The sequence below is a fragment of the Chironomus tepperi genome, unplaced genomic scaffold (genome assembly GCF_022539635.2).
Source record: "Chironomus tepperi strain 1889 unplaced genomic scaffold, CSIRO-AGI_Ctep_v1 contig_58, whole genome shotgun sequence".
NCBI lineage: Eukaryota > Metazoa > Arthropoda > Insecta > Diptera > Chironomidae > Chironomus > Chironomus tepperi.
In genome coordinates this window covers 1,707,583-1,720,494 of record NW_027226180.1, presented here as the reverse complement: position 1 = coordinate 1,720,494, position 12,912 = coordinate 1,707,583, and the positions used below count along the sequence as shown (strand labels likewise).

At 33.4% G+C, this 12,912-nt stretch overlaps 2 protein-coding genes across 2 annotated transcripts; both read right to left on the bottom strand.

Annotated features, from left to right (window-relative positions):
• Positions 1 to 252: 252 nt before the first annotated feature.
• On the bottom strand, positions 253 to 1,456 carry LOC139100401 (serine protease gd-like). Its single transcript, XM_070653017.1, has 4 exons — positions 1,436 to 1,456; positions 1,162 to 1,240; positions 1,020 to 1,097; positions 253 to 959 (listed from the first exon to the last, which is right to left on the bottom strand). The coding sequence occupies exons 1-4, from the start codon at positions 1,454 to 1,456 to the stop codon at positions 253 to 255; spliced, it is 885 nt and encodes a 294-aa protein (XP_070509118.1).
• Positions 1,457 to 5,506: 4,050 nt separating this feature from the next.
• On the bottom strand, positions 5,507 to 7,264 carry LOC139100279 (leucine-rich repeat transmembrane neuronal protein 2-like). Its single transcript, XM_070652906.1, has 2 exons — positions 7,176 to 7,264; positions 5,507 to 6,444 (listed from the first exon to the last, which is right to left on the bottom strand). The coding sequence occupies exons 1-2, from the start codon at positions 7,181 to 7,183 to the stop codon at positions 5,646 to 5,648; spliced, it is 807 nt and encodes a 268-aa protein (XP_070509007.1). The 5' UTR covers positions 7,184 to 7,264; the 3' UTR covers positions 5,507 to 5,645.
• Positions 7,265 to 12,912: the final 5,648 nt, after the last annotated feature.

Genomic DNA, 12,912 nt, shown 5'->3' with positions numbered 1-12,912 from the left:
AAATTTAACGTAAAAGCTAAAATTAAATTTAGTTTGATTGTTTTTACTATAAATTGAGATCAGATTAACTTGACTTGAATGAATTTATTTCAATTTAACTTTATTAAGTTCAGATCAACTTGACTAAAACAAACCTAAGCCATAGATAACAATGACTTGAATAGAATTCACATTAACATAGTAAATGTTCTTATTAAGTTTGCTCATTAAGTTTGACATAATCACAAATAAACTACCGTTTAATAAAACAATTCAAATTAAGATTTGTAAGAGTTTAACTTTAATAATAAGTTGTAAGGTTTCTTTTAATCTTTTTATCTCATCATGCATGTTTCGATTTGTCGTGCTATCGCCAGTAAGTATCCAATCATAAAACTTAGTGACATCAGTGAAAACGGAATAAGCATGAACATTGCACTCGTATTCACCACCACGAAGTGAAGATGACACAATTCCTCGTAGGTAATAAATTCCATTACTTTTGACAATCAGGCCACTTCCGCTATCTCCTCTGCACACACCAGTTCCATTTGCATATCCACCGCATATTGTACGATGACTTACAAGTGATTCATGATCCCTACTTTCAGCACAATCTTTATAACTGTGAATTGGCATGTTAACCTTACGAGCAATATTTTCGAAATCAACGATTTCGCTTCCAAATCCAACAACTAGACCTAATGTTATCGATGCTGCTGATGATTCTGGAGCTGCCAAACAAATCGGTTGAATGTAATTGGTGAAATGGACTTCACCATCTAGTTCCAAGATTGCAATATCAGCATCATATGATTGTATTAATGGATGCCAATCTGGATGAACTGTGATATTTTTAACAGCAAACGAAACTTTGCCGACTTCATGGGGAATATTCAAGTCATGAACTCCGACAAGAACAAGAATTTCTTGAGGACGTAGCTTTGAGTTTGTCAATTTATTCTCAATACAATGAGCAGCTGAAATGAAATTTTAAAGTTTTAGGAATAAGTATTCACTAAATATTATGTATTTCATACCAGTTAAGACTTTAGTTTTGGATATCAAGATTGCTCCACAGAAAAAATCTTTCTCTGTTTTTAAGCAATGCAACAGTCCTAGATGGAATGAATAGTTAATTTATATCACGCGTAAAATGTTTTAATTTTTTAACAACATTACCAAGGAAATGATCCTTTATTGACTTGACTACTACCAATGACTGTCCCAATTGCCAGTTTCTGCTTACCACACGATGTTTCTATGTTTATTAGTGGGATTATGACGAAAAATCCACTTGCACTTGCCCACTTATTGTTTTCTCAATCGATAATTTCCAGATTGGTAATCAAATTCAGAAGATAATGTATCATAATTTGAATTTGGATATAAATAACGATTTTAAATTAAATTACTACGAGCAAGCTTTATTCCATTTATGTAATTAAGTCATCACCAAATTTGAGTTATTTATCATTTCTAAAACCCTCTTGGCAATAAGAGTATTTAGAAGTAGATGAAATAAAAGTGAAAATATTCAAGGCAAACTTATCAGTAGATAAACATACTAGTAAGGAAATTTTCAATGAGGAAATGTTAGTGTACAAACAATAAGTTGAAAGTATCCAGTGGGCAATTGAACCATACTCAAAATTATATACTTTTTTCATAATAATTACCTTGATTTGTTCTTGGCTTGTAATTGCTAAAACATTGTTTCAGTTCAGATTTTATTTTAACCGTATCTCCATCAATTTTTGATCCATAGCAGTTATTGCCTTTCATGTCAATCTTATTGATTCCTGAATTGTCGATTATTATTTCATCAAATTCATCCAAGCCATTTTCACCAATAACTAATAATTCAAGTCTCCTGTGAATTCCAAAAGAGTCAGAATGAATGATTTTCAGACCATTACTATTAAGACCCAATTCCTCTAAATTTTTTAATGGTGCAAATATTCCTTGAGGTAATTCCGAAATTTGATTTGATCCAAGTCCAAGAATTTTTAATTTTTGAAGACCATGAAAACATTTTGGGTTTAGAGATTGAATGTTATTGCGTTTTAAGTACATTTTCAAGACTTGACAGATATTTGAAGTTATCTGCTTGAAGTGTGTTAATTTCGTTATCTATTAAGCTCAATTCCTTTAATTTTCGTAAAGATCTGAACCATTCTGGATTAATGATTTTTATTTCATTTTCGGCTAGGTTCAAGTTCTCTAGATTAATACAGGATTCAAAAAGAGATTCCGGCAATTCTGATATCAGATTAAATGATAGATCAAGTACTGTCAATGAGTATAAATCTCGGAACAAAAGTGGATTTAAAGTTTCTATTTTATTTTTTGCTAGATTCAGCTGTTTAAGCTTGTACTGCTCTTGAAAAATATTTGCTGGTAAATCGACAATTTTATTTCCATAAAAACTGATTATTATTAAATTTTTTTATTAATAAATACAATCTTCTGGCAGTGACAAAATGCCACATTCTTCCATAGAAAAATTTCAAATCTGATGCTTTGCTGAATAAATTTTTTGTGACATTTTGTATGTCATTTCTTAGAAAATAAAAAAACTTTAATTTCTCGCAATTATCCAATGAATCATCATTTATTTTTGAAAGGCTTCCACCAGCTACCCTCATACTTTCAAGATTTGGGAACTTCTTACATAAATTCGACTCAATTATTTCGACATTTCTTAAATCTAGGAAATCAACGAAAACAACGTCATTGTCAGTTTTTCCAGGTAGATGTTTTCCTTTTGTTTTATAAATTTATCCACTATTTCATTTTCTTGAATTTGTGTATCAACTACATTGCAACAATAGCAAGAGGTTCATTGATTCCAGCACCAATCTCAGTGAACTCACATTCAAAACCATCGGCAATAACACTATATAATAATGATAAAGTTCATTACAATTCGTGTGCGCAAATGTTCGTTTTGTAGTCATCCTGATACTAGTTTAAATCCTGTATATCAACAATGGTACGAAATTACTCCCAACTATTTTGTCACTCGAACCAATTGCAAGCTCTTCGAAACTAGGATTGACATGACCTAGGATTAATCCCAGGATTTAGGACATAAGGTCAATGCTCTTGCATTTAGGGCACTGATGTCATTCCACCGCATAACCGTAGTTACTAAAGTTCATATAAATACAGTAAGTACAGTACTGTACTTTTGAAGTGTCTAATCCCTGATGAATACCAAATTAAAGCTATTCCTATATGCGACACCTTTTATGGTACGGCGTGAATATACTCGCATTGATTTCTACCCAATATACCAAAAACATGAATGTACTTACTGAGCCTGCAGGTTATCGTTGTCACTTAATAAAACATAAAGTACAGTATTAAATTAATAATGTCACTTAGACAGTTCACAAGTCAAGGTTTCAGTTTTTATTTATAGATTAAATCACAATTAATTCAAATTCACAGAGATTGAACACAATTAAAATAAGAATGAGAACTGAATAAATTGCAAATTGATGCCGGTGATTTTAATAACATTAAATTGAGAATTTACTCATCTTGTCTAAAGAGCAATAGCTAATAATTCTCAAAAATTCTGCAAAAACTCACATCAACTGCTCTCAATTCTCACTTTTTGTAAGATTTGCCATCAATTTATTGAGTAAGTCATGATGACTCGGTTCCGTAGCCAATACCATAATCTGTTCTTAAAATAGGTATGATCAGGAACGGCATCACTTCCTATGCCTGACTGAAATCCTTTAAAAATTAATCATATCCTAATTTACCATTAACTTCTTTTTGTTTTTTACTTATCTTTTTACATCGAAAATGTCAAAAATTTGTCAAAAAAAAAACTCTTTTTAATCAGCACAAATATGACATTTTTTTTACATTTACCAAATGACATTCTTATTTTTTGCAGGTAGACCAAAACTTTTAAGTCAATAAAAAAAAAGAAGCAAATAAAACTAAGAACTAAATTTAGAGCACAAGAGCTGATTGCTCATGTTTGTCGTATGAACGTTACTTTTTTTATTGCACTCATCTTTCATTCTTCTCCTTTGAATGTTTGCATTTTGCCTTATTATGTCCTTTTTTTTGGGAGATGCCTGGCATGTCGTAAAAAAATTCGAGCACTAAAAAATAATTTCGGGAAAAAAAGTTGATTTTTTAGTTCTTGTTCTTTTGCATCGTCCTTGCTCTGAATTGGTTTTGGAAATTAAAAGTTGGAAAATTCTTCGATTAATGGTGAATAAAGCGCATTTTGAGGGGACAAATAGACAAACTGGTGGGAAAGGGCAAGCTGAAGAGACTGCAAAGAATTGGACAGACGAAGACAGATCGATGACAGACCGAAGACTGACCGAAGATAGACTGAAGACAGGCCGAAGACTGACCGAAGATAGACTGAAGACAGGCCGAAGACAGAGCGAAGACAAACCGAAGACAAACCGAAGACAGACCGAAGATAGACCGAAGACAAACCGAAGACAGACCGAAGATAGACCGAAGACAGACCGAAGACAGACCGAAGAAGGACCGAAGATAGACTGAAGACAGACCGAAGACAGACCGAAGACAGACCGAAGACAGACCGAAGGCAGACCGAAGACAGGCTGAAGACAAACCGAAGATAGACCGAAGACAGACGAAGACAGACAGAAGATGGATCATGACAGACAGACCAAAGAGGGACAATATGTCAATATCTTCAAAATACCCGCTAAAATCTACAAGAATTGCATTCCGTTTTACTGTTTCTATCCAATTTCTTGTGTCTTCTTTTTACCATACCCAAAAAAAGAAGACAGCAATGAAAAAAAAATTGTGTGATCCAATTGTAGTCACAGATAGTTGACTTTTTATGAATATATTGAGCTATTGTTTGTAAAAGAAAAGGATAAAAAAGCAGTTTTTTGTTTTTTTATTATTTTACTGTTCAAGAGAGTCAGTTAGTTGTGTTTTATGTCCTATTTCATGGAATTACGCACCCGAATATGTGAGACGAAAAAGTGACCTGATTGTAAAAAATAATTGGATCATATTTTATTTTGCCTTTTTTAAAACATGCTTTTTTTTTGGTAAAAAAAGAGACCTTCAAGGATGTCTAAAAATTTGCAATCTTTTGTGACTTGGTATGCAAAAAAAAATTATTTTTTTACCTCGGTTTGAGTTTACTTTTTTAACTGATTACTTAATTCTTTTATAATTTTGAGTGTCCTTAACGTAATTTTATGAAATAGTTTAGAATTTGGATATGGATTTATGATTATTGACTTTTCCTTGATTTTGGTGTATCTGCTGTACCATAAATGATTCCACTTTATGAACCGTAACATGTACTCAACTAAATGACAGCAATCAGCAAGCCACTCTGTGTGATATCTCTATGTAGACACTACAAATGACTGGATGTCAGTTAGATTGAACCAGAAGAGCATTCAGACGGATGGGAAGGTGAGTTGTTGTTCCTGGAATGACTCATTGGAATGAATTGTCCAAATTTGACTTGACAATCAACAGAAAATGCATCTTCTGACGTCATTGATTCAATTAATCTTTATTTAAACATTCAATTACATTCAACTACAAAATTATACAATTTTTAAGACAATATTGGACATAATCAAACTAAACATCCTCAAAATTTACATTAGACCCTCAAAAACTCCTTACTGCTCTTCATCTTGTGCCTTCTCATCCTCATAATCAATCGATTCAGCTTCATTCCTCTTATCACTCAACATATCAATAACCTCAGCTGTTTCCTTGCATTGTTGAAGAAAGATGTACCTTAATGATTGTGTCCTTGGCTGCTTATAGTCAACATCAATGCACACATTACCATTTAAGTATAACTCACGAAGTTCATTGTTGAATTCAAAGGAACGTGGAGCAATAAAAGAGATTTTATTGTCGCGAAGATTGATCAATGACAATTTTTTGTTACTTCCAAACATGTCAGCTTCTACAGCCACAAGTTGATTACCACTAAGATTGATTTTCTCCAATGCTAATAATGTTGAAAAGATTTGTGGATGTAAATAGTCAAGTTTATTCTTTGACAAGTCCAAATCCCTCAAATATACAATATCTTGGAATGAATCATAGTCTATCTTAGCCAGCTTTCCATTCGACACATCAAAGCCTTCCAAATGTGTCAAATAGTCCATACTTTCCTTTGTAATATGCTCAACATTATGCTGCAACAATCCATAATAAGTAACACCCGAAAATGTCCCAAACAGTGAATCATCAGCAACTTGACTTGACTGTCCAATAAGCAGACCCTTAATTGGTTCATTTCCGATTCGTTGAACAATTGGGATGTGTTGAGGTAGTGAGACGCCGATGGTGCAGACGAGGAAGTTGAGTCCATCGACTGGCTTCATGTGACGATAGAAAACACATTCGGAGTCATCGTAGGCTCGAGAATTTGCAATTAGGGAGATTGCTAGGAGAAAGAGGAATCTAAAATTGGAAAGAAGGCTTGATTAGTGGGTGATTTAGGGACATGAATTAGATTATGGTGAGGTAAATGAGTGGATATATCCAAAATTGGTAGAGAATTGTGCAGATATTTCTGGTCCCTGGATATTAGAGCTAATTACTGATCCAAGAGTACCTACCAGGCTGCCATACCAAGCATCATTCCCATACCATGTGATCCAAATTAAAGAGACAAATCCTCAATTTAAATACATACAAAAAATTGACTCTCAAAAAAAAAAGTCAGCAATTTGTTTATGTTTTCTTATCAAAAAATTTCTTAATGGCTTTTTGCAAAAAAAGAAGGTCAGTCTATATACTTTAGACAGTCATAAAACCTCAAAGGTTAATAAACCATCTCATTTAGAAGCTGATTAAAGACTAAAATGTCTCATGTGATTATAATTGGTGACTTAAAAACTAATTAGTATTGCAATTAGGACTGGCTGTGGGTGAGTTATAGGAACCAGCTACTCATTATGACTAAGGGTTATGGGTGAGGTAGGGATGAATTGAAATTAATCGGTCTGGATTGTGAATTATGCAATAAATGGCTTAAAACGTTATCATTTATCACTATTAGTGCCCTACTCAACCCAAATATCACAATCGTGACCCTAGCTTGATGCCAGTTCCAGCTCAACACCATCCTAGCATCAACTCAAATTCGTAATCATGCAATGTTAACATTATTTTTTAAATTAATGACTCACATCTTCATTGTTGGTGCTTCTTTATTGGAACACAATTAAATTTTTGGTGTTTGCAGCACACCCGTCAAATTGAGACTGAATATGAGACAAATTATGAGAATTGGTCTACAAGATTATTTTGTTAATAATTGAGAGAAAAATGAGAGTTTTATTAATTAAAAAACAAGGGATAGATGCTGTAGTATAAAGGGAGAAAATTTGGATTATTGCCGTGGATGTTATGATGGATATGCTGTCGATAGAGGTGATAATGCATTTAGCATCGGTAATTGCCTGTTATAGAGCCAGATTCAAGCAAATAAGGATGGCCATGGATCGTAATTCATAATTATGGTCAGCGAAGTAAGTAGGTAAGTATCTTATAGTCACTAGAGACTGCTAGGACAATTTGGATCAGATCCTATTTATTCCAAATCTGCCAAATTGAAAGTGTATCTAGAAATTCATCCAGATGAAGATTTAGATGAGTTTGGGATTTTTGGTATTAAAAAACTCAAAAAGTTGAACTAAATTCCAATATTTCTGCACAATTTTCAAAAACCAGGAGGTGCCCATACCATCACAAATTCATCCATCAAGTTCAGATCACCGAAAATGCTTCTCTGAGCGACAATATCAATCTCAAACAACGAATTAGCTAAACCACATCCAACACTATTAAATTCTTGACTTTATATTCCTCAAATTCTCATTTTTCATCACCAAATCCCGATCACATACCGACTCCCTATCAACAGCAACTCTAATCCATCCACAAATGACAACAAAAACAAAACAGACATTCGCGTGCTTATGTTAATGTGGGTCATGTACCCAAAAAAAATACGAAAAAAAAAAATCTTTAATCAGTGCCTCAATAATTAGATTATTGTGATGCGCATGTAGACCTCCGCTAACTCTTTCCAAAATAACACGAGTAAATTTGAATAATTTTTTTATTTTTGGTGATAACTCAAAATAATCTTAAAGCTCGTGTGGACTTTAATTTTTGGTATGACTATACAGGAATAAATTGTTGTTATTCACATGATTGACGAGATTTCACGTGCATAAAAATAAGAAATTGAACTCGTTGACATTTTTTGACCAAAATAAATGACTGAATTTAATTTGTTCTAGAATTCGGAAGAATTTAATAAGTTAAAAATAGAATTTTTTAATCAGTTTTGTGAAATGTAAACGAGTAAATCTGGATTGAGGCTTAATAAATTGGTTTATATGTAGAAAAGTGTCAGAATTTGATTAAAAATTGACTAAATTGTTGCATTTACGGCAAAGCATGCGGAACTGATCAAAGTATTTTATTAATTTTGAACTTCCGCGTGTAACAGGGATGGAATATTCATTTTTCATTAAAATTTCTGGATATGTCAATCATGCTTTGGTCATTTTTGATCGTATTTGGCCATTTTGATCTGTTTGACATCTCTGATCTGTTGTAGATATCCAGGCATATGCAAATGATCAGTAAATGCCATTTTCAATTGATTTTGAGCATCTATAGCTTCTCATAGTCTCAATTTCGATGAATTTTAGTTACTGAAACCAAAACTGCGACTACAAAGTCTTATTCTAAGTCTCAAGAACCATTTTGAGCATCAACCCATCCAAAATTCACCAATCCATCCCTTCTGATGATTCCAAAACTCAATCTCAATTCCATCACCTCAATCTACAATTGACAACATCAAAAATCAATCAAAACAGACCAAATCGAAAGCAAAAATGTCCAACAAAACTGTCCAAATAAATCAGATCACATGTAAATAAGCCATTCAAGCATGACAAATCTCCCTTCATAGTCAGACATTCCGAAAATAAAAGAAATTCTTAAGAAAAAAAAAATCTAGAAAATTTGCATGCGTGAGGACAAAAAAACAATGTGTTGATGCAATAAATTTTTGTTCTGTTCCTGTCAACGGCAAAAAAAGCATTTTTTTTTGGGTCTATTTGCAAATATTTTTCTGTTATTTTTTTTCGAGTGTCTTCCTCGTTCTGTCCCTTTTGCTCTTATTGATTTTGCATGTCGATTTGTCAAAGGCACAATTTGAGGACACATTTATCAAAGGTAGAAATTGGAATGTATGAGTATGCAAATAGGGTAGGAATTTGAGTATATTGAGGATATTACAAAAGAATGTGACGATGCAGAAGCCATAAGAAGTCTAAAATGGATTACCGGTCGATTATTTTTGAATGTTTTCGGCTTGATTGGCTTTATTGAGTTGGAATTTGAGGAGAGTTTTTGGGAATATGGAGTGGGTTGGAAGTTTGGATTGACTAAAGAGCTTGATTTAGTTGGTATGGAGCTGATATATTGTTGAATTTATGGAATGAGCTGAGGTTGTCTTGGCTAAGGCTTTTAGAAATCTCGAATTTGACTGAGAGCAAGACTGAGACTGAGAAGATTAAATAAAAATGATTAGTGACATCCCTGTTACACGCGGAAGCTGGAAATTTGTAAAAATCATCAAACTTCATCAAAATTGATCGTTAAATTCTGCAATCTTTGATATTTTGCTTCACTAAGGTCGATACCAAGAAGAATGGATGCTAATTTGGTCTGATGAGTGTCTAAAGCTTGCCAAGGTCTGAAAAATACTCAAAAATTGTCAAATCTCACCCAAATAACTTGTCATGGTGCTTAGTTTTGCTGAAAAGTTCTCAAAATTATTGAAAATATATCCAAATTGATGACAATCTTATCCAAAAATTGCTGACAATGTCAATTAAAATTGCATACAATTCTTAATTAGAATTGACAGATTTCATCATGTTCTAACTCTCAACATCCACAAAATTCACACACATTCCTAATTATCCATCAAAAATCATCAAATTTTAAAATTCTCAAAAAATTTAATTTTTACCTTTTTTTTAACATCCAAAAAAAAGTCCATGAAATTTGACACTTTTTTCACTCTCATTTCAATCAATCAATTCACATTGCAGATTGCAATTGAGCCTCGCTTTTTGTGGTTCTTTCGTTTTCCGGGTTTTTAAACAGCAAACAAAACAAAAATTTTTTTCAAGGCGGACTTCTTTTCGCAAAACTGAAGAAATTTAAACTTTCACTTTAATTTCTATTTTTTTTTTTCGTCCTGCTTTTGTGAAAGTAAAAGGCATCGCATTTAATTGCAATGAAATTTGATTCCATTTTTTTTTGCTTTAATTTCCTTGAAGATTTTTTTTATTTTTTTATACATAAAAATAGTTCCAACAAATGCTGTAATTTAAGATTGAAGCAGCAGTTCTGATGGTCCATTGTTTGACGATTCTGTGCAGGAAATTTGCTTTTTCTGTTAATGACGATAGAAAGATTGAATTTAATGGATTTGGAGGATGGACGGGCTTGATGTTTCCTTGTGGTTTGCTGATGAAATGTGGAATTAGAAATGGGATTTTTTGAGAATTTTATTGAAAATGTGTTGTGTAAAAAATGACAGAAATCGAATTCAGATATGGAAGTACGTCTGGATAGGACATACAAGTCGTCATTGCTTGGACAGAGCCAAGAGCTTGTTACACCACCCTTGGTTGAAATTCTCAAGAGAAACATCGACCAGGAACTCCAAAAGCTACTTGGCACAGAACAGTCTGAAAATATCGCAGAATTGTCAAGCATAAAACAACACAGCATGTGCAGTCATTCTTTTCAGAGAAAATAGCATCAAAAAACATATTTGCTCTCATGTCGCTTGGACAGAGTTCAATGCACAGTCAATTCTGCCTTATAAAAAAATCAGACCGATGCACTTTTTTACATTCTATCGCTCAATTTCAGTTTCATTATTTATGTGATCAGCTCTTGGTCTGCCCTTTATTGATATTCAAGAGAAACAATTCCTTCCTGAACATCTCTATGAAGGACTAATACTTTATAAAAAAAACTTTTAAAGTCTCTAAATCCTTCCAGATAAGAACCAAACATTCGTTCTACCTCTAAAAACGAGGGCGACTTGACCAGTTTTGCGCCCTCGTTTTTAGATGTCCTATAATAAGGTCAAAGTGCAACCCTGTCATCATTGGCCTCAACAAAAACCATTTCTCTACAGCACAAAGTGAAGTTATTTTTTACTTTTTACGCGAAAAACGAGGTTTTTTTAAAAAGTTTTTTTATAAGTATTTTATTTTCTTTTTATCAAAAGATCAAGATTTATCAAGTTTGAAAAACAAAGCTAGATCGAAAGGCCAATTCGCTTGGCATGAAGTAAAGAAAAGCTGACCGTAAAAGCTTCGCTGATCCTCAACAAACACTTCGCTTGCAGTTTGAAGAACAAATAGACTGATAGGCCGCTTTGCTTGGCATAATTTTGAAGAACTAAGCTAACATATCTCGCGCATAGTCAAGAACTAAGCTATCAGTTCGCTTGGCATTACTTTTTTGAACTAAGCTTTTAAGGCCAAGCTTCGCTTTGAATAAGAATGAACTCTACATAGGCCATGCTTCGCTTGTTTTAAGTTTGAAGAACTAAGCTAACATAGGCTGCTTGGCATATTTTGAAGAACTGAAGCTAAATAAGGAAATTTGTTTAAGGTCATATTTGAAGATCTTCTTAATTTTTGAAGAACTATGCAGACTCTTGAAATAAGAAGAACTAAGCTAGACCGATAGGCCAAGCTTCGCTTGAAGCAAATTTGAAGAATCTGACTAAACTAGGAAGCTTCATTTTTCCACCCCAAGCTAGACCGATTTCGCTTGATCACTTTACCACCTTGGCAAATGATTTAGGCTGCTTCATAAGTTTGAAGACCTCAAGCGACCCCCTAGAAATGCATCAGAAGAACTAGCTAATCGATAGCCACTTCGCTTGGCAGAAGAACTAGTCCATAGGCCAAGCCTCTCTTGGCATCATTTTGAAGAACTAAGCTAGCATAGGCCAAGCATCATTGGCATAATTTGATCTAAGTTAGACATAGGCCAAGCTTCCTTGGCATGATTTGAAGAACTATTAGCAATCCTATAAAATTGGCATAAGTCCGAAGAATAAGCCCAAACATAGGCTCTTCGCTTGGCATAAGTTTGAAGAACCAAGCGCGATAGGTTTTTTTTTTTTATATAGACCGATTTAACATAAGTAAGAACAAGCTAGAATAGGCCAATGAACTAAGCTAGACCGATCAGGCCAAGCTTCGCTTGGCATAAGTTTGAACAGAACTAACAATGACGATAGGTGAACAACAATTGAAGTGTGAACCGATTTTATTGCAAGCTTCGCTTTAAGTTTGAAGAACTATTACTTTATTCGCTGTGGCATAATCCTTTGAAGAACGCTAGACGATCTTCACTTGGCATATGAACTAAGCTAGTCGTCGCTTCGCTTGGCATAAATATTTAAGAAGCTAGACCGATAGGAAGTTCGCTTGAATTTGAAGAACTAAGCTTTTTCGCTGGCATTTTTGGGTCTAGATCGATAGGGATTTTGGCATGATTTGAAGAACTTAAAGAATTAAATGCATATTTTGAGGCAAGCTGCAACGCAACAAATTTTTTTTGAGGATGTTCAACCCTACATCAAAAATTTTCGATTTTAAAATATTTTTGATCGTTATTTTGAAGATAATTTTGAGTTATTTTGTGACGCAAATTCATTTCTTTTATGATTTTGACGAAGGATTAAATAAACAGTGTTTTCGATTGCAACTATTTGGAAAAAGATGGAAATTGTCTGCGTTCATTTTTTAAATATTCAAATATTTTGTCTATAGTGTATACGGACGTTTCTAGATGTGTAAG